At 44.6% G+C, this 23,015-nt stretch overlaps 1 protein-coding gene across 5 annotated transcripts in view; it reads left to right on the top strand.

Moving 5' to 3' along the window:
- OSGEPL1 (O-sialoglycoprotein endopeptidase like 1) overlaps nt 1-23,015 on the top strand; it is a 440,031-nt gene that overhangs the window by 259,627 nt on the left and 157,389 nt on the right. For 4 of the 5 annotated variants that reach the window (XM_069615644.1, XM_069615643.1, XM_069615645.1 and 1 more), the window contains one exon: nt 13,621-13,825. In XM_069615644.1, the coding sequence (XP_069471745.1) occupies nt 13,621-13,825 (205 nt within the window). Of the gene's footprint in view, nt 1-11,650; nt 12,005-13,620; nt 13,826-23,015 lie in introns of all 5 variants that reach the window. The other variant, XM_069615647.1, reaches the window with a different exon arrangement.

Below are 23,015 nucleotides of genomic sequence, written 5' to 3'. Positions count from 1 at the left end.
ACGAGAGTAGGACAAGGGGCGTACATAGCGGCATACGTATATAAAGCGACAGGATGGATAGGGTAAACATGTGATACAGATAACATGGGGGTACAGGTACAGATACAGGTACATAACATATACATAGCATACATAGGAGATCCATCGACTCCATCCACTCCATACTTTCCATCCACTCCATCCTTTCTATCCACTCCATCCTTTCATGAATTGGTTAGGTTTGGGTGTTTGTTCTATTGGGGTTCACCTATTGCATATGCTTCATATTTCACTGAGGGTGGTGCATGCTAAGCGTGGTCCAGAATATATATACATATGCCTGCTAGCCCTTCCAGATAGAGATGCAATGACCTCTCTTATATTGATAACTCTTAATGTTCACGGTCTGGGTCACCCCATTAAAAGAAGACTGCTGCCTAATTATATGCACGATTTGCAAGCTTATGTTATTCTTTGCAAGAGACCCACCTCAACGCTGCTGAATCTGAGAAATTGTGCCATGGGTGGTTGGGGATATCGATACGGATTCACAAATGTGCTCCTTTCCCGGTTACCAGCACAGTGGCAGATAAGTTTGGGAGGTATATCTTTACTATCCGTAGAAATAACCTAATACAAACAAAAGGAGAAATCACCAAATTTCTTTGACCGAAAATTGAAGGTATTTTAGTACATGTATAGTAAATAAGAGGTGGGGGGTGGGGTAAGGGTATAAGTTAGGGTGGGGGGTATGGAGGAGTGTGTGGGGGCTGACCCCCCCCCTTGCATTATTTGTTTTTTAAAAGGTTCAAAAGTATTTTTCGGTAATTTCTCCATTCGTTTTTATTCCTTAAAATGTTCACGGGTTTCCATATCTTGGTAAAGTGCCGCATACAGCAACAACGTCTTACCCTCCTCAACATATATGTGCCCATGTCGGACACTCTGTCCTTCTTCTCACGCGTCTTTACAGAGTGTGCATCCTGTAAGGGGGTCCTTACACTTGTGGGAGGGTTACCTGAACATTGTTCTCGATCCCTCATGGGACCGACGGGGGATGGCTAAAACCTGCCATTGTACCCCACGTAAGCTGGTTACTCGGCGATCCCTTATGGGAGATCTCAAACTTTTTGATGCTAGGTGGTGTACGCACTTACAGCACAACTACACTTTTTACGTGCATCGCCATGGTAGTTATTCCAGACTCGACTACTGGCTTGGTCCCTCCAATGCCACGTCCTGATCTACGGATGTGACATACTAGCTATGACCCTGTATGACCACGCGCCTGTGCTCTTGCACATCAGCCTCCCTGAAGTCCCATGCAAAAGGCCATTGTGTTATGGTGTTAAACCTGAGAGACCTGGGGTACCCTGACTTTCTCGAGCACCTAGAAGGCGACGTCAATTTGTTTTGGCAGACCAATCTGATCCCTGGTTACTCTGCACTCGATTGCTGGGACGCCTTTAAGACATTTGTCAGGGGCCAGTGCATTTCGAGGTGGTCCCATAAATTAAAAGCCTGGGGAGAGCAGGAGTCACAAATACGGGTGGATATTCTAACCAATGAGAAATAGCACAAACGCACTCGCGTCCTCTGACATTTCCACAGCTCACCCGACTCAGGATGGAACTAAAGTGTCTCTTCCTTTCGCGTCCAAAAGTCATTCACTGGCTGGTCACAAACCTTTTTTCGTGAAGCGGATAGACCTCAGCACCTGATGGCGCTCGCCCTGCTTACCAGACGGGTGGCACAAATCATTACCTCTATTAAGGATCAGGGCGAGAATCTACTTGCGGGGGACAATAATATTAATAGACGGTTTGCAAAGTTCTATAGTATGCTATACGCGAAGTCCAAACTGATCGCCCACCGTATACACGTGTTTCTCGCGACCATTCACCTGTCTGCACTCCATGCATCCCAAATGGACAATCTCAACACCCCAATCACCCGCGCTGAGGTGACCGCGGGCATTGGGTCCCTTTCGGCAGACAAGGCATCCGGCCCAACGGATTGACAATTGACTTGTACAAGGCGCTGATGGATGGTTTGGCACCGGTATTAGAATCGGTGTTCTTGGATTCCCATGTTAGGGGCCACTTGCCGGGGATGATGCTGGCAGCCAACATTGTGGTATTTCACAAGAAGGGATGTGATCCCGGGATTGTGGGTCCTACCGGCTCATCTCCTTGATTAATGCAGATGCTAAAATTCTCTCCAAATGCTTGGCACAGAGAATCAAGGGTGTTCTCCTTATGCTGATCCATAGAAATCAAACTAGCTTCATCTATGGCAGACACTGCTGATAACGTACGTCGTCTGCTCCACATTATCGCCTGTAAGGCTGACCGGGAGATGTAATTATAACACTTGATGCCGAGAAGGCATCTGACAAGGTACAGTAGGATTTTATGTTTCAGGTGCTCGAGGCCGGGTTCACAAGTTGGTCATATTCCTTTATACCTGCCCGACTGCCTCTGGTCACAAACTGTGTAAACTCGGCTCCTTTCTCCCTTTATACGGGTATGCGGCAGGGATGCACCCTCTCTCCACTCCTCTATGTCCTTACTATAGAACCTTTATAGACAAAGCTACGGCTGTCATGACCACTGCTTCCAAGGAGTCAGGAGCAGCCCAACGCCCTTGGAAGCAGGCTCACAACATTCATTGCAGACGCCAGCAAGTCCCTTTAGGGACCTTTTGGGCCTTGTCCTGGCACCGGTGGTGCCAGGCTCATTGTGGGGACTGGTCCCGGCACAAGAAGCGCCGGGCTCATAGCAAATACAGAAGTGCTTGGGTGGACCTACCTGCAGCAGACCATGCTGCTTCCTTACCGACAAGATGATGTCTTCATCCTCTTCTGGCAGGAACTACTTTTCCTCTGGGTGGGGCTGGCACCACTCCCTAGGACTGGAACTCTTCTGGAAACTGGAACTCTTTTTCTTACCTGGGCGAGGCTGTGAAAGAAGACGCCTAAGCACTCCTGTGCACTATTTAAACCACACCCGATTGGTGCAACGTGCTTCGCGTTATTCTGCATCAGCAGCAGGACGCTCACCGTGTCAGCTCCAGGGAATCTTCCATTCCGGCTCCTGTGAACGCGAAATCTCCGGATTTACCTGATGAGAATCCAATCTTCAGTCTTTAGCAGCATCTGCAAAACAACAAAAACACAGATTAGCAAAGTCAAGGTCAGCGCTTCAACTTACCCGATCCACCGGAGTGTTTAAGGTATTTGCCGCATTCTTTCTCCGCCATCGAGCCCTGCAAAGACAAAAGAACATTGGTTAGTAACGTTCTGTTTCTGAACGGCTTACCTGTGCGACGTACGCTCCAAAGTCAGCTCGCACCGCACTCCGCCACCTGCAAGCAAAAGAGAGACATTAAGGTGCGTTTAAAGGCCTAGAACAGACTTTCTACTTACGTGCCTTCATATGCTCCATCATCTTGTTCACTCTTCGGCACAAACCTGGGCATCATCTCCGGCGCCTTCATCATTCTCCATCTGAAAGGAAAAGACATTAAGGTGCGCATTAAAGTACTGTGGCATTCATTCTACTTACGTGCCTCCACGAACTTTGGCATTCTTTCGCCATCATTTCTTCTCAGTGAACCCTGCAGAAAAGGGACGTTAAAAGAGAACATTAAGGACTTTGATATATGCAAAATACGCTCGTGCAATTAACGGCGGCATCGCTCTCTACTTACCCTCTGCAATCAAGAGGCTGATCCCAAATCCAGTGAAGTAACTGGACCCAGAGCCCCTGCACAAGACGCAGGATGGAGAGCCCGGCATTCACCTATTTAAGGTGAGCACAGTTAGCAACCGAGTACCACGGGAGGAGTGTGGGGATAGAGACTTCATCCAACCTTCCAGCTACTAATCCCCTGATTTTTCCACTTGTAGACATCTCACCCTCCAAGTCAAGCTTTCGGTGAGAAGGGGGCCAAACCAGGGAGCCAAACGAACCCTACGCCTAACATTGAAGACGGTTTCACCGCCCAGCCAAGACCCGCGCCTCCGAGGGAACCAGGTGAGCGTTACAGAACGCGAAGCCTTACCGCATATTTCCCGCCCAGGCGCAATGGAAACCTCAGACACAGACCAATTGGCCCAGTTGCTTGGGGAGTTGAGGGCAGAAGTACACGCAGCACGCCAGGAAACGAATGCCTTAAGGAGAGAGTTAGTTGTTTCTAAGGAGCGAACTGATGATCTTGCCAGACAGTTGTTACAAGCCCAAGCGGGACAAACTCCTCTGCCCGCCTCGGGAGGGAGCCATGCTCCAACGACTTCCACTAATCCGGTGCAGATTAATCTACCAGGAAATGTACCTTTGGCCCCGCCCGAGCGTTTTTCTGGTGATCCGAAGAGATTCGCTGTATTCTTCAATCAGTGTCGCTTGCACTTTTTGTGTAGACCCGCCGCATTCCCAACGGACCAGGCCAAGGTGGCCTTCGTGCTCTCATATCTTAGTGGCAGTGCCGCAGATTGGTCTATACCTTTAGTGACTCAGGATGACCCTGTTCTTCATAACTTCCAAGACTTTCAAGCTAGTATGGAGAGATTGTTCGCACAACACTCCCAGGGTCAGGCCTTGGATAATGAACTTCTTTCACTACGACAGGGTAATCAAGACCTCTTGGCTTACATTGCGTCATTTAACAGACTAGTTGTGGAAACCGGATGGCCGGAAGATAAGAGAATCACGCTTTTCTACAGAGGCCTGCGAGGGGAACTTAAAGACGTTCTGGCCCAGGTGGTAAATCCGCCACAAGACTGTTCTGAATATATCGATCTGGTGGTTCAATTAGATCACAGGCTACAGAATCGGAAGGCCGATCGTTCCAGATTTGAATCTCGTGCTTTTTCAAGACCACAGAGCTCCGCTAAAGGAAATGATTCTGTGGAACCCATGCAAATTGGGGTCGTGAAAGGACCCCTAACCCAAAAGGAACGGGAAAGGAGAAGACAATTGCAATTATGCCTCTATTGCGGAAATTCAGGACACTTTCTTCGAGATTGCCCGGTGAAACCAAAGAAGAAGATGGTAGGAGCATCCGATAAAGGTGCCGAAGGTTCTGAGTCGGAAAACGACCTCGCCCGACAAGTGTAGAGGTCAGCTTGCCGAGCGTTAAAACCAGTTCTTTGACCTCGCATTTCGTCATGCCTATGGTCCTCGTGAGTCCAGAGCAACCTAATCGTATGCATGCCATAAAAGCATACATTGATAGTGGCGCGATCGGCAATTACGTGGATTGTGAAATGGCCGCCAGGATGAATCTACCTCTTTGTCCTAAGACGGTGAGAGACGTCATTACCACCGTGGACGGTACGGAAATAGCTTCCGGACCAGTAACTCACACCACCTTGGAAGTGACGTTGGTAGGCCAAGATGGACATCAAGAGAAGATCGTGTTTGACGTGATCAAGGCCCCGCAGTTTCAAGTTATTCTGGGAATCCCTTGGTTGGAGAAGCACAATCCTCAAATAGTCTGGCGAGCAAAGACAATTTGGTTTCCAGAATGCGCTCCCACCTGTTATCCTCAGCCTCCCAACAAGCTGGCAGCAACCTCCTCTGAGACTCCACAATTGCCTCCTGAATACCGGGAATATCATGATGTCTTTCGGAAAGATCAAGCTAACACCCTGCCTCCTCACAGGTCATACGACTGTCAGATAGACCTGATTCCGGGATCCACTCCTCCGTGCAGTCGAATTTATGCCCTTACCGAACCAGAAAATCTTCACCTAAGGCAATATTTAGACCAATACCTGGCTAATGGATTTATCCGTCCTTCAAAGTCCCCAGCCTCTTCAGCTCTGTTCTTCGTTCCAAAAAAGGAGGGAGACCTGAGAACATGTATAGATTACTGTGCCCTGAATCAGATAACAATCAAGAACAGATATCCGTTACCATTGATCCCAGAACTACTAGACCAAGTTAAAAGTGCCTGTATTTATACTAAGTTGGACCTCAGAGGAGCTTAACATTTGGTACGAATAAAAGAGGGCGATGAATGGAAGACGGCCTTTCGTACTAAGTATGGATTATTCGAGTATCAAGTAATGCCCTTTGGATTATGTAATGCACCGGCCGCTTTTCAGTACTTTATGAATGACGTCCTCAGAGAACTCATTGATGTGTGTGTAGTTGTCTATATTGATGATATTCTGGTCTACTCGGCCTCTGAGGCTGATCATCGAAAACACGTCACAGCGGTACTGGAGAGGCTCCGTCAACACAGACTTTTTGCCAAGCTGGAGAAATGCTTTTTTAACGTTACTGAGGTCGAATTTTTGGGATTCATTTTGTCACCTAACGGAGTTCACATGGACTCAAGAAAAGTGGACGCTATTCTTAAGTGGCCCTCACCAACCTCAGTAAAAGGAGTCCAAAGCATGTTGGGCTTCGCCAACTTTTATCGTAGGTTTATTCTAGACTTCTCTCGAATAGTTCAACCCATTACAGCCCTTCTCAGAAAAAACAAACGTTTCGAATGGTCTACGGAGGCCGAACAAGCCTTTCAAGAACTGAAAACTAAATTCATCTCAGCTCTGGTTTTAAAACATCCCCGCCCGGAACTTCCCTATATTGTTGAGACCGATGCCTCCAGTCTCGCGATGGGAGCAGTGCTTTCGCAGAGGGACCCAGAAACAAACCAGTTGCACCCTGTGGCCTTTTGGTCCCGCAAATCTTCGGCTCCCGAAATCAACTATACCATTACCGATAAAGAACTTTTAGCTATTAAGTCCGCCTTTAAGGCCTGGCGGCACTATCTCCTGGGAGCCCGACACACAGTCACCGTCATTACGGATCATCGCAATTTACAATACTTGAAATCAGCCAAAGCCCAATCCTCTAGACAACTCCGTTGGGCTTTATTTTTCGCCGAATTCGACTTTGTAATTACTTACCGACCAGGCAACAAGAATGGAAAAGCAGATGCCCTCTCCCGAGTGGGAGTAGATGAACTCACGACTAGTCCTGAACCCGTACCAATAATTCCGGAACAAAGAATCCTGGGTTTAATTAACACACAATCCCTTGAAGATATTGAAGCAAAAGTTAAAAAACTTATAACTCCAGCAGAAATAAAAGATTGGAAACTCAAGGGGAAAGATTTTACAACGGAAAAAGACTTACCATACTTTCAAGGTAGATTATATCTGCCATGTACGGATTTACAATCACAGGTCATCTCATGTTACCATGACTCCTTAATGGAAGGGCATCCCGGCATTGCTAAAACGTCTGAAAAAGTAAAAAGACATTTCTGGTGCCCATCTTGGAGGAAGGACATTAAAGATTTTGTAATCTCCTGTGGTGTGTGCGCTCAAAACAAAAGTCAGAAGGAGAAACCATCAGGCCTCTTACATCCAATAGACATTCCTCCTCACCCGTGGCATACTCTCTCCATGGATTTCATCACGGATTTACCACCATGCTCCGGATATAATACGATCTTAGTAATTGTGGACCTATTTTCTAAAATGGCTCATTTTATTCCATTGAATGGGTTACCCACAGCTTCAATTCTAGCCCGGGAATTCCTCGAGAACATCATTCGGTTGCACGGCTTTCCTTCAGTTTTAATCTCGGATAGAGGAAGTCAGTTTATTTCCCACTTCTGGCGGAGTTGCTGTCGCTTAGCCCAAATTGACGTAAGGCTTTTAACCAGCCATCATCCACAGACCGACGGGCAGACCGAGAGGACCAACCAAACTCTGGAACAATATCTACGCTGCATGTTGCAGCAAGCAGAAGGCACTTGGAAAGAAATCCTCTGGATTGGGGAGTACGCTTATAATAATTCAGTCCATTCTGGAACTGGAAAAACCCCTTTTTTCCTCTTGTATGGAATCCACCCTCGCACCTCAAATCTCGATCCACCTCAGACTCTTGGAACACCTGCTGTAGATCACCTGCACTCTACAATCACTCAAGCCTTTAAGGAAGCCACTTCTCATCTTCAGCAAGCCAAGGAACATTACAAGAAGGGTGCAGACCAACATCGAGAGGAAGCTCCCCAATATCAAGTGGGAGATCAAGTCTGGCTGTCCACCAAACATTTACCCTTAAAAGGACCACGTACTTTCAATCCACGATACCTGGGACCTTACCCAATCACTGCCATAATAAATCCAGTGGCAGTTAAAGTGGGCCTACCTACTCATATGAAAGTTCATCCCGTCTTCCACGTTTCCTTACTTAAACCCATGCAACCTGGAACCCGTTTGACAAAATCTCCAGACCCTATCCTAGTGGATGGAGAACTGGAGTTCGAAATTCAGAACATCCTAGACTCCAAGATTTCCAAATCAAAGCTATACTATCTGATTGACTGGAAAGGTTATGGCCCCCAGGAACGGTCTTGGGAACCATCGGAACATGTGCATGCACCCCGTCTGGTCAAGAAGTTTCATCGAACTTTTCCCGACAAACCAAGACCCCCGGAGAAGACGAACTTGGGAGGGGCCTTGAGGGGGGGTGCTGTCATGACCACTGCTTCCAAGGAGTCAGGAGCAGCCCAACGCCCTTGGAAGCAGGCTCACAACATTCATTGCAGACGCCAGCAAGTCCCTTTAGGGACCTTTTGGGCCTTGTCCTGGCACCGGTGGTGCCAGGCTCATTGTGGGGACTGGTCCCGGCACAAGAAGCACCGGGCTCATAGCAAATACAGAAGTGCTTGGGTGGACCTACCTGCAGCAGACCATGCTGCTTCCTTACCGACAAGATGATGTCTTCATCCTCTTCTGGCAGGAACTACTTTTCCTCTGGGTGGGGCTGGCACCACTCCCTAGGACTGGAACTCTTCTGGAAACTGGAACTCTTTTTCTTACCTGGGCGAGGCTGTGAAAGAAGACGCCTAAGCACTCCTGTGCACTATTTAAACCACACCCGATTGGTGCAACGTGCTTCGCGTTATTCTGCATCAGCAGCAGGACGCTCACCGTGTCAGCTCCAGGGAATCTTCCATTCCGGCTCCTGTGAACGCGAAATCTCCGGATTTACCTGATGAGAATCCAATCTTCAGTCTTCAGCAGCATCTGCAAAACAACAAAAACACAGATTAGCAAAGTCAAGGTCAGCGCTTCAACTTACCCGATCCACCGGAGTGTTTAAGGTATTTGCCGCATTCTTTCTCCGCCATCGAGCCCTGCAAAGACAAAAGAACATTGGTTAGTAACGTTCTGTTTCTGAACGGCTTACCTGTGCGACGTACGCTCCAAAGTCAGCTCGCACCGCACTCCGCCACCTGCAAGGCAAAAGAGAGACATTAAGGTGCGTTTAAAGGCCTAGAACAGACTTTCTACTTACGCGCCTTCATATGCTCCATCATCTTGTTCACTCTTCGGCACAAACCTGGGCATCATCTCCGGCGCCTTCATCATTCTCCATCTGAAAGGAAAAGACATTAAGGTGCGCATTAAAGTATTGTGGCATTCATTCTACTTACGTGCCTCCACGAACTTTGGCATTCTTTCGCCATCATTTCTTCTCAGTGAACCCTGCAGAAAAGGGACGTTAAAAGAGAACATTAAGGACTTTGATATATGCAAAATACGCTCGTGCAATTAACGGCGGCATCGCTCTCTACTTAACCTCTGCAATCAAGAGGCTGATCCCAAATCCAGTGAAGTAACTGGACCCAGAGCCCCTGCACAAGACGCAGGATGGAGAGCCCGGCATTCACCTATTTAAGGTGAGCACAGTTAGCAACCGAGTACCACGGGAGGAGAGAGTGTGGGGGTAGAGACTTCATCCAACCTTCCAGCTACTAATCCCCTGATTTTTCCACTTGTAGACATCTCACCCTCCAAGTCAAGCTTTCAGTGAGAAGGGGGCCAAACCAGGGAGCCAAACGAACCTTACGCCTAACATTGAAGACAGTTTCACCGCCCAGCCAAGACCCGCGCCTCCGAGGGAAGCAGGTGAGCGTTACAACGGGACAACCCTGGTTGGTCAGGCTTAAGGAGGTGGGAGGAGGGACATCGGTTGTCGCTTCACGCTGACAACCTTCTGGTGTATGTAAGCAATAGTATGACCTTGTGGCCACGGCTACAACAGCTGATGGGCGACTTCGTGCCCATGGCAGGGTATAAGAAAAATTGCACAAAATCAGAGGTCCTCCTGTTGAGAACGGACATTCCATGAGATCCCAGAGGGGTCGTCTCCTTCTGTCCTCCAATTGCACCATATCGGATATCTAGGAGTGAATGTTAGACCTGTCTTGAGTGATATACGTTGTACTCTTCATTCCAAGGAACAACTTTCAAGCCAATCCAAGACTGTGAGTACTGCTTTGAAGAAGTGTGCAAGCTGCTAATGCTTGAGTGGAGTGAGTGCCAGCAGTTCTCTCAAGTCTAAAGGTTATTTTTCTGAGCAAGACTTACCTTTTATCACAGTTTGGCCAACTTGGTTGTTGGCCTTGTGTGTTAGAAGTCAGTAATGTATCAGTTTAACAATAAACCATAAGAACACCATAAATAAGACCATTGATCACAAAAGTGAATATTGTATCGATATGCACAAGTCGAGTCAAAATTACTTCTTACCAAAAAAGTAATTTTTTATCAAAGATGTAATTAAAGCTGGCAGTCAAATTCGCTGGAACTGAGGAAAGTACATAGTCAAGTGCCACCAATATAGTCGCATTAGGGAACTGTTTGTCACAAGAAGAATGTGTGTTCATTGTTAAAAGAATATCGACGCCCAATTGTCAAATAATTGCCCATCGATGGATATATTTGTGACTGAGGGCATTTTGGATTATGAAACAATACTATTTTGCTAATTTTGGGGCTGCTATTGTATCTAGTAATTGGTTAGTATGCAATGGTGTAGAAAAACATGCATTTTACTCGATGGCCACTATCTCGAAGCAATGATCCAGACCCTATTCCAGGGTATCTAGGGGACTCTGTGAACCAGAAAAAAAGACTTACCAGGGTCTTTGGGCCTGCAACGTTTGCTACCTAGAGATGGTCAAGGAACGGATTCACAGAGTGCCCATTTCAAGGCCAAGCCCTCTTCCCAAGTCAAGTCAAACAGCCCCTGAAATGCCAGCTGTTTTAGTGGCCCTTACACCGTCTCCTTAAGACCAGGATAGCCGAGCTGTACTTGAGGCCAGTGGCATGGAACACTAATCAAAAAAAGATCTATCAGAATGTAGGTTGTTAGGACATTTGTGACACCGGGTTTCTATACTAACACAGAAGCCAGTCTCTAACATATTCCTACCCAGTGTCCCCTTCACTGCGGATCATGTCTGCTATCAGGGACCCTTTGCAATATCCACCAAGAGCCAAGACCTTGCTTGTGTACTTTTGGGAATGGCTATGGGCCAGGCTTTTCTCAGATTACTGCATGATTTCCCTATTTTATGCACTTTATAATTTTTTTAAGGAAATCAAATTGCTTAAACAGGTTCATTTTAGAGTAACGCTGCTTCTATCTCTGGATTTTAATGTTGATTTGAAGTATTATTATTGATGATGATTGGATCTTAAATGTTATAGTACCGTTTTACGTCGATTATATTTTTAATTTGAGGGTTATTAATTGATGTGATGCTCTAAAGTGGTAAGGTTTTTCATTTTGTATTTATTATGAAAAGCCATGCGACACTAATAAAAACAAATGGCACCTTTTAACCCTCATTGTAGTGCTCTGTATGCCAGCAGATACCCTCACAGAGATTCACCATATGAGTGAAAACTTAACAATGTTGCAGAGGAAGAGGAGTCTATCATGGAAACCAACCAAATACATCAGAGATGACTTTGTGCTGCCATAGCCTAGTGCAGAGAACCGGCCTTCCTTGGCAGCATTCTGTATGCTAGGTGGGGCCCATGTGGAGGTGTGCCACCTCCTGGTAGTGTCTGGACACCCAGGAGCTGTTCTGCTGAGAGCTGCGAGAACCAACATGGAGCCAGGAGCAGGAGGTGGATCGCAAAATGGACATCTGGGCAGTTCAAGCCGTTGATGGAAGCCAAGGGATCTCAGTTGAGCATAGTAAGGTGAGGACATTCTTCAGCCTCTCTAAGGGCATACAACAAGACTGAGAACGAACCAACACATTTCAGGCCATTACACGTAAGGTGACTGAGGAGGAGGCCTAAAAAAGGTCTGTGAAATTCAGTTTGGAGGAAGTAGTCACCCGCGAGAAATGGGAAGATCAGAGCAGAGAGCGCACCAGCCAGGAGACTACACTGACTGGCTTCCCTGAAGAAGCTGATCTTCTTGAGAGCAGCATCAGGCCACGAGAGAGCTGAGACTGGAAGCCCTGAGACTACTGCACACAGTGATAGGCACTATATCCCTGAGAAAAGCCTAGTGGTCACTATATCCTGAAAGACATAAGGTGGACACTATATCCCTAAACGAATGACCAGGGAGCTTTAGCCTGAGACTGTGGTTGAAGTCAAGGCGCATGGTGGGTGCTTTATCACAGAGACTGTACTTGGATCAGAGGTTTCCAGAGGGAGAAATACACTATAGATGATCCCTTGCTTACTCCTTTTTGCTTCGAGCGTTCAAAGATAAGGATATCCTTTTCCTTATCCAGCCCAAGTAAAACGAAAGGGGTTCCCAGAGAAGAGGATTCCAGAGAAAAGACAAAACACAGAGGGGCTAGTTTTGGCATTCCCCGGAGTGTGAACGAAGGTGAAAAAGTCTGGCTTAAAAGTGTTGAACCCATTTTAACACCTCCATTCACGCTCCTAGGCATTTCCATTGCTTTTGAGGGCAGAGCGAAACGAGAGTGGTTTCCTCCTTACGTTGACCACCCACCTTCAAAACTATTTGGTTTTATGACAGCTTGAGAATTTCATGCTGGCGTAAAATCAATGATTTCCTATGTAATACGCCTGCATTTTTACACAAGCAAAAAGCAGGCAGTTACATAGCAAATCATTGTAAACTCGGTTTGCCTTGCGTACATGGCAGGAGCCGTTTACTCATATTGCACTGCAGAGTGCAAAAGGGAGGTGGAAAGGTGCTTCCACCACCGTTTTACACTTCCCTTTTGCACTCCACTGTGCAAATGACGAACATTGCCCGTATGGAATATGTTTTCACGTAAGTGCAAAAGTAAGCAGTCCCCTCTGGGCAGTTTACACTCATTTCTAAAATAAGCTCCAGTGTCACAATAGTAGCTTCCCCCTCCTCGCCTTTTGCTTAGACTGTTCAGAGATGGGAACCTCCCACCTTCCATTTTTAGATAAGCCCCTAGTATTTATAGCCATTCATTCATGGCCCTTCCTGACGAGCAAAATAAAACCTTGTTTCTGTGTCATTTATTCCATAGGGCCCTTCACCTCATATTTGTTTAGTCACAATAAAGAATAGTTACACCACATTTCTCGATATTTTCCATGGGCAGCAGAGATGCCCCAATGCATGTTAATACCAAATGAATATGGCATGGGCTAAAGGTGGGGCTGAAAGTGAAGTAAATATGGTATCTGTGACCTTGTAGTGAAACACGTCTCAGACTTACCTACATCTACAGTGCAACTTGCCAGATGTCCACTAGTGCTTAAAGATGCTTAAAGTGTAGGTTGTGTTTATTTGATATTGTGATGCTTCCACTTGTGTTCATCAGTGATGATATGGTTACCACTGTTCTCTCCAGGTTGCGCGGAGCCTTTCCTTAATAAACCATCCTGAGTGCTCATCGATGAGTGGAGGACAAGCACTTGAGCACATAGCACAGCAAGGAGATCGACGGAACTTCTCCCTGACACTTCCCATGTCTCAGAATATAGACTGCAACTTTTCCTTTTCTGGATTGAGGAGTCATGCAAATGGAATCATTATCAAGAAAGGGAGAGAAGAAGGTACTTTATTTTCTAAGCTTCATGAATGGGCTCTCTTGTGACATAAGCTTTGTGAAAGAAGTCTGGAATGTCCCAGGGTGGATCTGTCACTGGGGCTTTTCAGAAATGGAAAGTGGTGGCATTTTCTTTTGCAAGATGCAGAGGATTCCCATGGTTGTCCCACTAGAACAGGGGTCTGCAACCTTTTCCTCTCCAGATGTTTTGGACTACAAATCCCACCATTCCTGGCCAGCTTAGTCAATGGTTAGGGATCATGAGCATCGAAGTCTAAAACAACTGGAGAGGCACAGGTTGCAGACCCATGCACTAGAAGCTGAAAAAGGGCTGTGGGGTAAGGCCTATGAGTGTTTGGTGTTGTCTCGGGAGGATAGCTCAGGGGGCAACGTGCACGCCTTGAAAGCAAGACATGGAGCACCACAGGTTCGATCCCCGGGTCCGCGCTTAGAAACCTCCTGGGTATTAAGCGCGTTATAAATAACCCATCATATCGTATCATGTGAGTGTATGGCATATGAGTGTTTGGTGTAAAGTCATAGAAAATGCGCGCGTCCTCTATGCCTACCAGAAGTTTGAAAACCCACATTAAAGTGAAGGTTCCCATTCATCTGAGTTGTTCTACATATGGGAAGCGTATAGGGCTTGTGGGCTTTCATTTCTGCCATGTATACAATTTAAATTTTATATACCTATGAAAACTGGTCTCAAAGTCAGTCCTCAATTATATGTGAGTTTTGAGACGTAGATCTGTGTACCTGTACTAAATGTACATTTCCTGCACATGTGTACAATTGGTAAAAAATAATGTACATTTGTCTTATACGCCTCCTATACGTATGTACAGCTCACATTAAGGTGAGGTCTAACATTGATGTAAGGTTTTATACATGTATGAAGCATAGAGGAGTTTTACTTTTCGTACATGTATGCAGTTTGTTTCCTATACATCTCATACATTTGAGAAATCACAACAAAGTCAGACTTGACTTTGGGAGTTTTCATATGTCTAGTAGTGTACGCGTACCAAATGTACATCTGCATGTACATTTCACATAAAAGATGAATATTCATTATGCACACATATAATTTATAGTTAAATCTTAAAAGTTGCCTATGTCAAAATTGGTCAGTTCGATTTTCCAATTTTTTTTCAGTTCATTAATTCCTGATTAGATCTGTGTGCTTGACAATCGTAGTGGGCAATTTTGAGCTATTTGCGAAGAAATGTGTTAAAAGCTTTTCAAGAGACGATTAAAACAAAACAAATGTAAACTGTGGAGCAGTCCATGAAAAAAGCAGAAATGTTCCAAGTAGGGACGAATGTTACTATGGAATTCTTCCAGATATTTCCATGGAAATGTTGAAAAGTTATTACATTATTTTCTGAAACTTCATAGCAATTTCCCTAACCATTACTATGCCGTGTGCTAGCGCAATGGTATAATATATATATTCTGTGAACATTTTAGTGAAGACCGAGTAATGATGATGCAATTCATCATAACAAAGTCTAGGAAATTCCACTGGGGTGTGAGTGACAGATCATCTTAACTCTGATCCAGACCCCCCAACCCCCATAATGCTCCCATTATGTTATTTTTGATCTCATTGTTGATAGTTGCTGTGATCATATGTATATGCAATTAGTTGAGCAACAGGGAGGGAGGACTCGGAGTGCAGATGCTCATCACTTCCCACACCCACAGAATTTCCTGGGTTTTGTTGGAATGAATCGGATAAACGTAACTCTGTCTTAACTGATGTTATTCACTGAATTTCAAGGGATTTGTTATGCTATCTATTCCCCACAGCCAACTGGTCATGGCCTTCAGTCATGTTGCACCAAAATACTATGATACAGTGGCCCATTGTCTATCGGGGCCAAATGCCAATATTCCCCTGCCTAGTTACTAATAACTCAACATTTCTCACCCCCTTCACTTCTCTCTTACACACTTCTGCTTGCACCTCTCTCCTACATCACTCTATCACGTCTCCCTCCGAGCGCCCACTCCCTCTTATGCGACCTGCTGCCCTCTTTCACCTACTTCTTTCTACCATTCTCCCCTCACTACTACTACCCACAATCTCACAAACGCTCACTCACTGCTTCATTCTCACAAACTGGTACCGTTCTCCCTCACAAATACCGCACTTGCACTCTGCTTCAATTCTTCCAACAACAGCTCAGCACTCCACTCCTCCATCCCCACCAAGTCTCCCGGTCCCCCACCACACCTCCTGACCATATGCCATCTTTTCAACAAGTCTGCTTTCCTCGTTTGCACATTCCGTGTGCATTTTTCCCTGTGGTTGTTTTCATCAAATACATTTTTTTATATATTGTGTTTGAGGCTAGTGGATTGGGGTGTGGTGGGTGTAAGGTTGAGGTGGTGGGTTGGATGGGAGATTGCCCCCCCCAAATACAGAGATTTATGCATAAGTAATGTGCAAACAAAAATGACTTCATAAAAAACATACAACCCCCCCTGACATCCTGGCCCCACAATGTTTCTATGGGAGTTACCTGCCTTGTCGATTCTTCTTTAACGAGGTCGTGTAGTATCCCATGTGTAGTTTAAAACCTCTCTCTCATCTGAACTGAAATGGTGTCCAAATGACTTCTATTTTCCTCCCAAAAATGTCTACCACCTTCAAACATTGGTTCCTGAAGCAATTCCCTTCTCCTTCAAAATACCAGCTTTAAAATTAGTATTATTCTCCAATAGGGTGCAGGGTGAAGGGATCTTTCTCAACCCCTTAAACTTAGCTATGGAGTCTCAAACCACTCATATCGGATTACAATATAAGCTTTAGAGGCTCTCTCCTGCTTGGGTAACCACGGTTGAGTCTAAATATGCCGCCTGGCAATAGGCTGTTCAATGAGCAGCCAATATTTTTCTGACCTTTCCTGGAGTCATTCCCCAATGATCGTATTTAGGGCTTCTGGGTAATATAAATACATATTGAGGGCATGCTGCCTCACCTTTACGTTGGCCGAACAGTAGTTGCATCTTTACCTGGCCAGATAAATTTCAACAGCAGCTCTTTGATTGCTTTATTGTGGCTTTGGGGTGTGGGATTGAAATCCATTAGAACATGAAAAGCAAGCTATGGAGAAAATTCATTTTATTAACTGATGTCCTCTGTGTCCAAGTGAAACAAACGTTTCTCCACCAAGCCAATTTTATTTTTGATAGTTCTGGATAATTGACTTTATATGGTTGCCCAAACCGTGAGGTTAATCTGACCTCGAGATTGCAGATAATTTTCTTTGTCAAATTAAAGTTAGATGACTCTGCAATTAGTGCTTTGTTTTGATCTGATACAGATCTATTTGATATCTCGGATTTGGTATAAGTACTCTTGAAGGCTGTCACAGTTTTAGTTAATTTTCTATTTCATTCAGGGAAGAAATCAGTTGCGAGATGGATAAGTATTACATCATCTGCAAATCTATTTCTCTTATGGGTATTCCCTTCCAAACAGTCGCCTCTTTCAATTTGCATTAGATCTAATCTTCACCGCCAGCGGCTCCATCGCAAGTGCAAATAAAATGGATGATATGGGGCAGCCCTGCCTTGTTCCCCTTGTAAGTGCCACAACCTCTGTCAAATGGCGATTAATGCCAATTTTTGCCTTGGGCCTTTTATATCCCACGATGATTATAGCTAATATCTTAGGCCTGAAATTGAATTTCCCCAAGACAAACCTTTTAAAAGCCCCTATTAACCCTGTTGAAAGTTTTTCTTTTTTTGTGGGTTTTTCGGCATCTAATACTTGGAGTAAGGGTGGATCTTTGACTTTATTAGCTTTGTCTATGAAGTGCAGGAGCCAATGTATGTTATCAAAAGTATATCTATGAGCTATAAAGCCTAATGGATTTAGATCAATTAAGTAGGGCATCATTCGCGCAAATCTGTTAGCCAGTATCCTAGTATATTTCTTCTCGTTTAGCTTAATGAAATGGGTCTATAGGATGACCATCATCTGGGATCCTTCCCAAGCTTGGGAATGACTGTAATTTTTTGCTTCCAATATTGAATCTGGAAATTCCACTCCCCCAAAACAAATTATATTGTCTAGTCAATGGGATATTTGGGATTGCCACTAGTTCTTTATTAAAAGCAGCTCTGAGGCCACTGGGTCTAAGCTTCTGTAAATTTGTATCTGTTTTATGGCTGCCAATACCTCTTTTGCATCAGCAGGAGCCTCCAAGATCAATGTCTGTTCTTCTGTTAAAGTTGGAAGAAAATCTTGTCCATATATGCTTTTTGGGTTTCCTCATCTACATATTCCAAGGTATAAAGGTCTCTACGAAATAAGTGAATAGCTTGCATTTTGTGTTCATCAATACTTTCCACTCCTGCTTAGTAAATATACATTGAAGAAATGCCTGACCGTCTTGCACCTTCAATCTTGATGCTGAAAGATTTTTCGATCTACTACTGCAGTGTTCATAAAACAATTGTTTCATTTTCGAAAGCTGTCACTCTGCTGCATTGATAATCAATTGGTTTAATTGTCCCTTTATCAGCATCATTTGCTTATAGTTCACTCTTTTTGAACTACTCTTGTGTTGGCGTCAGCAGATTTTAAGCTCCCTCAACAAGTTTTCGTCTCAGAGTGCCCAAATTATTTTACAGAGTCAGGCTAGGGGTAACCTATTCCCCCTTATCACTCATTTTTGAGCATCCCAATGCAAATCAGGTGAGGTGTCTTACATTCGGTTACACATGAAGTAATTTCTTTATTTTTTTGGATTTATAAAGCGTCCAGCGGCCCGGAGGCATTGTGGTGCTGATGTTCACTTAACAGTTTAAGGAACAACATTACAAGGCAGTAATTGTAATTTTAATGTCCTCAAGAAACACTAAATATTTCATCATTAAGGGGTCCACTCTTCAGATGTTAGTCTAGTATTAGTTGGGAATGAGTAGCGATCGCCACAACGTGATCTGTGGCCATATTTCCACATCATGTACTCTGGGAACCAGTACAGCCTAGCAGAAGATGTAATCTACTCTCAGGTAGGATCTGCATCCGCTTGAGTAGCGTGTACAATCTTTAGTATTGGGATAAAAATGGTTCCACGTGTCGATTAGACTGCGATCCTCCAGCACTTCGTTTCCCCAACGCCACCACTGTCCACACAGACATAGACACATTCATATCCCCCATTAGCATTAGCTCACCATTCATAAAGTCCTGTAACCGTTCAAGGAACCCCACCATAAACCTCTCCTGTGCTGTTGGCTTTGTAAACAGAAGTGATTGTCAGCAGAGATTCCCCTAATTTCTCTCTTACCATAGCATACCTCCCATCGCTTCCTTTTCTGACCCGTTTATGTGAAATGGGAATTGTTTATGAATGAATATTGCTACCCCTACTTCCTTAGAACTGTATGACATGTGCAGTTGAAGGGTCAATCTCTAAACTTAAGCCACATCTGGACTTGGGGTCTTAAGTATGTATCCTGCAGTGTCCCCAACTTGCAATGAAGTAGTTTAATTCCCCTAAAAACGTGTATTTGGAAGTGTTTAAACCCCCTGCATTCAGTGAACCTACCCTCTGAAACATTGGAACAATAAGAAAGGACCTCCTATTTTCTCTGTGGTATGAGGGAACCCCTTTCAATTCCCCTCCTGTTTTACTAGAGTGTGCTGAATCAGTGATCAGTTGACATTCATACTCAATGCATTTGTACAATTCCTGCTTAACACAGTTCCATAACCTTCCTGCAGTTCTCCACCCCTTTCAGGTAGTGCCATAGAAAAGAGATGTTGGATAAAATTGATGAGATTCTTACCTCCATCCTCTTCCTCCAGCCTGTCATGCTAGTAACCCACTGTGTAAACACTGTCTTTATATTATATGTGGCTGTCCTCTTATTCAATCTCCCCGTTAACCTTTTCGATACATAAGTATACATTAATTTAGGATTCATTATAAAGTACTCGAAGAACCTTTAGGCGTGAACCTACATAAAACAAAATCAATGTAACTTGCTTAAAAATAGTGCACTCAGTAACCTTTTCAGTTCCATGCTAAATTACAGAACATATTCTCTCGTTTATGCTCATAACATCAATACCGCAACAACCCTTTTTCTAACATTCATGGTAATTTTCTGTTTTTCACTTGCCACGACTGTTCCTTCTCTCCCATCTTCAAGTTCAGCTGCTGGGGTCCAATTTCATCTGACACGGGCAGTTTGGCAGTTGAGGACCATGGCTCTCTCCTTGGGGTCACTTTTGGATATATCCTGTCATTTGTTTTAAATTCGAACCCAAATGGGTACGTCCATTTGTACTGTATCTGGCTTCTAACTAGTTCTTCTTTAACTGCCCTCTTTGCCTTGCACCTGTATAATGTACTTTGGGACAGACCTTGGTAGACTTGAATAGTGCGGTCCAGGAATTCTATGTGGCTTCTTCTACTTGCCCCTGTGCGTATTGCCTCCTTTACTTTATATTGCGGAGCTTGCCAGTTGTCTCTCTTCGGTTGATCCTTATTTTGGTGCACTAGTCCCACCGTGTGTACTAGTTCTTATATACTACGGGGCTGAACTGCAGGAATACTTTTGCAATTCATCTCGTCAAACTATAGAGAAGCGCTTTCTGAAATGAGTTTTGCATTGACCGAAATCGGCTTCAAATGTAATAATTTACCTCAAGCTCAGCTGGCAATGTATAGATAAGATACTGAAAGTGAAGCCCTTGTTCTTCTGGCAACATCTCTGGTCAGACCCAATTCTAATAAAATATAAAGAGGCCCTGGTTAGCAAATTGAATCTTCCAAACAGTGGCTCGCTCTCTTGGGTAAGACACATTAAGCCTATGAGTCTTGATTTAGGTTTCGGCCAATGGTAGACCATGCCAAATCGGACGAATATACTTTCCAAGGCAATGTTAAAGAAACGTTTTGTAGAGTGGTTGGCACAGACGATGCTGAACAATTGTTGATACAGCAGTCTCACATTAGAAGTATACCATTATGAATCGTAACTAGATCAGATCAAGGATCCATGCACATGTACTTTATTTTTTAAACTTGGATGGGGCATTTTACCTCTAGCCACATTAACCAACACTTGGAAAGCTGTCTCATCCCAAATGTGCCCCCTTTGCCTTCTATTCAAAGAAACAGTCCAACATTTTCTATTCACATGCCGTAATTATGCAAAAATTTGACACAAAAATGTGAAACCTTGTTTTATGAAACCATGATGTAAGAGACCTCCAGTCTGCATAAAGGCTCTGCAAAAGGCTGGAAATTTAGGGAAAAGTGCATCAGTGTAATGGCGGGAACTGAACAGAGGACAATGTCAAGTGACTGTGGATGAAACACCAATAGTGATGGGGCATGTTTAACTTTTATATTTTAATTGCATGTGTTCCCAATGATGAATGATTTTTAGCCCAGTATCGAATATTTTAACATTTTATATTGCTATTTATATGATATGTGTTTTTACGACTTGTAACTGTTCTTTTATGACATTTCGTCAAAATAAGGCTGCAAATTAATTTTTATATCGTTGCAAGCAGTATTCTTCATCAACATTCCAAGGAGGTCAGTAATGCATCTCTTTCATTCAGTCCTGATCCCTCCTTTAAGAAGTGAATCCTCACATTATCTCGTATTGATCTATTCTCAAGGCCTTCACATTTGGTTTGAAGTCTTAAAGTGGTATTGCACATCTCTCAACTCATCTGCCTGCTTCGGAACCTTGCTCTTCATCACAGTGAGCGCCATGTCTATTGTGTATCCATGGACTGCTTTCTCTGTTAAATCCACGTGCAGACTGGCCATATCATTTTTAAAAGTATCCTTCAGGGGAATGGCCAAGATGGCGGAGATACAAGGGGGATTTCTGACCCTTGATACGCTGAGGCTGGACTGTTATCAGTTTCTCTGGGGGCCTCCCCAAATACAAGGGGACAACCTGAAAAGGGGAGTGATCCTGCTGGGAGAGGATGCGGACCAGTGAAACCAGCAGGTAATCGCTTGGAGCCCTGAGGTGCAGGCAGAGGATGCAACGCCATTGGGCTCGAAAGAAGGTGCCGCACAAGTCTTTGATGATTTCGATATTCTTTTCTTGTCTTATTTTTTCTTGTTTTTTAGTCACCAAGTACTAAATGTAGGGCGTGCATCCTGGTTGCGCTCCCACAAAGTATTACGTTCTATGTTTTTCAAAGGAGCACAGTTCTAGGTACCGGGCCTTCACTCCTGACACCCTAATGATCACTGGTGCCTCCAAACTGTTCTCTGCCATTTGAGTTTCTAAAAGGCTTGGCTGGCCACTCCAGCATAATCCTCCCCTCTTTCTTTCTGTTCAACTCTCACCAGGTCCACTGACTCCCACCACCTCTGAGGCAGTGCGACCCTAAGTCTGTTGTAGGCTTAGGCTTCTCTTCCCACCTCGCGCCTATCTTTGGTGCAGGAGCACACGCTCCTCTGGAGGATCCCCATAAGCATGTGACGTAGTCTGCTTGTTTCCCCCTTCTCTAGGCCTACCATTAACAAAAGGCATTAACGTAAATAGCTCCTGGAGAATGAATCCCTTCTGGTTTAATGGGACCAGCCCTAAGGGCATAGTCTTTGATTACAGTTCAACTTGTACACTTATAAACAATACCAGGAGAATGACTCCCTTCTGGTCCAACAGTTCAGCAACTGCTTTCTCCTCCTGGTTAACTTGATCAGCCTCCAGGCTGCTGTTTGGTAAACTTTTGCCTTAGTTGCTGATTCAACAAGTATGTGGAAAATCAGGCGAATGACTTCCCTCTCCTAGTTCAGTTGGTTCAGCCGTTGGCTGTCTTTGGATAACTTCCTGCAGTCGTTTTACTCAACCTTTTTACTTCTTCCCAGGCTTCTCTCAGGGCTTGCTTAAGGGTCAAACACTCCTTTTGTTTCTAATACACAGTTAATTGTCTTATTTCCCCTCCTGTTGTTGATGAAAACAAGAGAAACTGTTCCGTATAGTGTCCTTGGTTCCTCCTAACACTCTGGCAATGGAGACTGTTCTTGTGGCACTCTCTAGTCTGAATGTCCCTCTTGAGGATAGAGTATTGAGGTAGAGTACTCACGATATGTTCTTCTCTTTGACACAACAACTGAGACAAGGAAGATTACTTGTGATATAATTTTCACACTTGCTACGTTTACCACAATGCTGGAGATGAGGGA

This window comes from Ambystoma mexicanum, chromosome 9 (genome assembly GCF_040938575.1).
Source record: "Ambystoma mexicanum isolate Mex_15411 chromosome 9, UKY_AmexF1_1, whole genome shotgun sequence".
Lineage (NCBI taxonomy): Eukaryota > Metazoa > Chordata > Amphibia > Caudata > Ambystomatidae > Ambystoma > Ambystoma mexicanum.
Note: the sequence above shows the minus strand (reverse complement) of the source record. Positions and strands in the feature narration are given on the sequence as shown.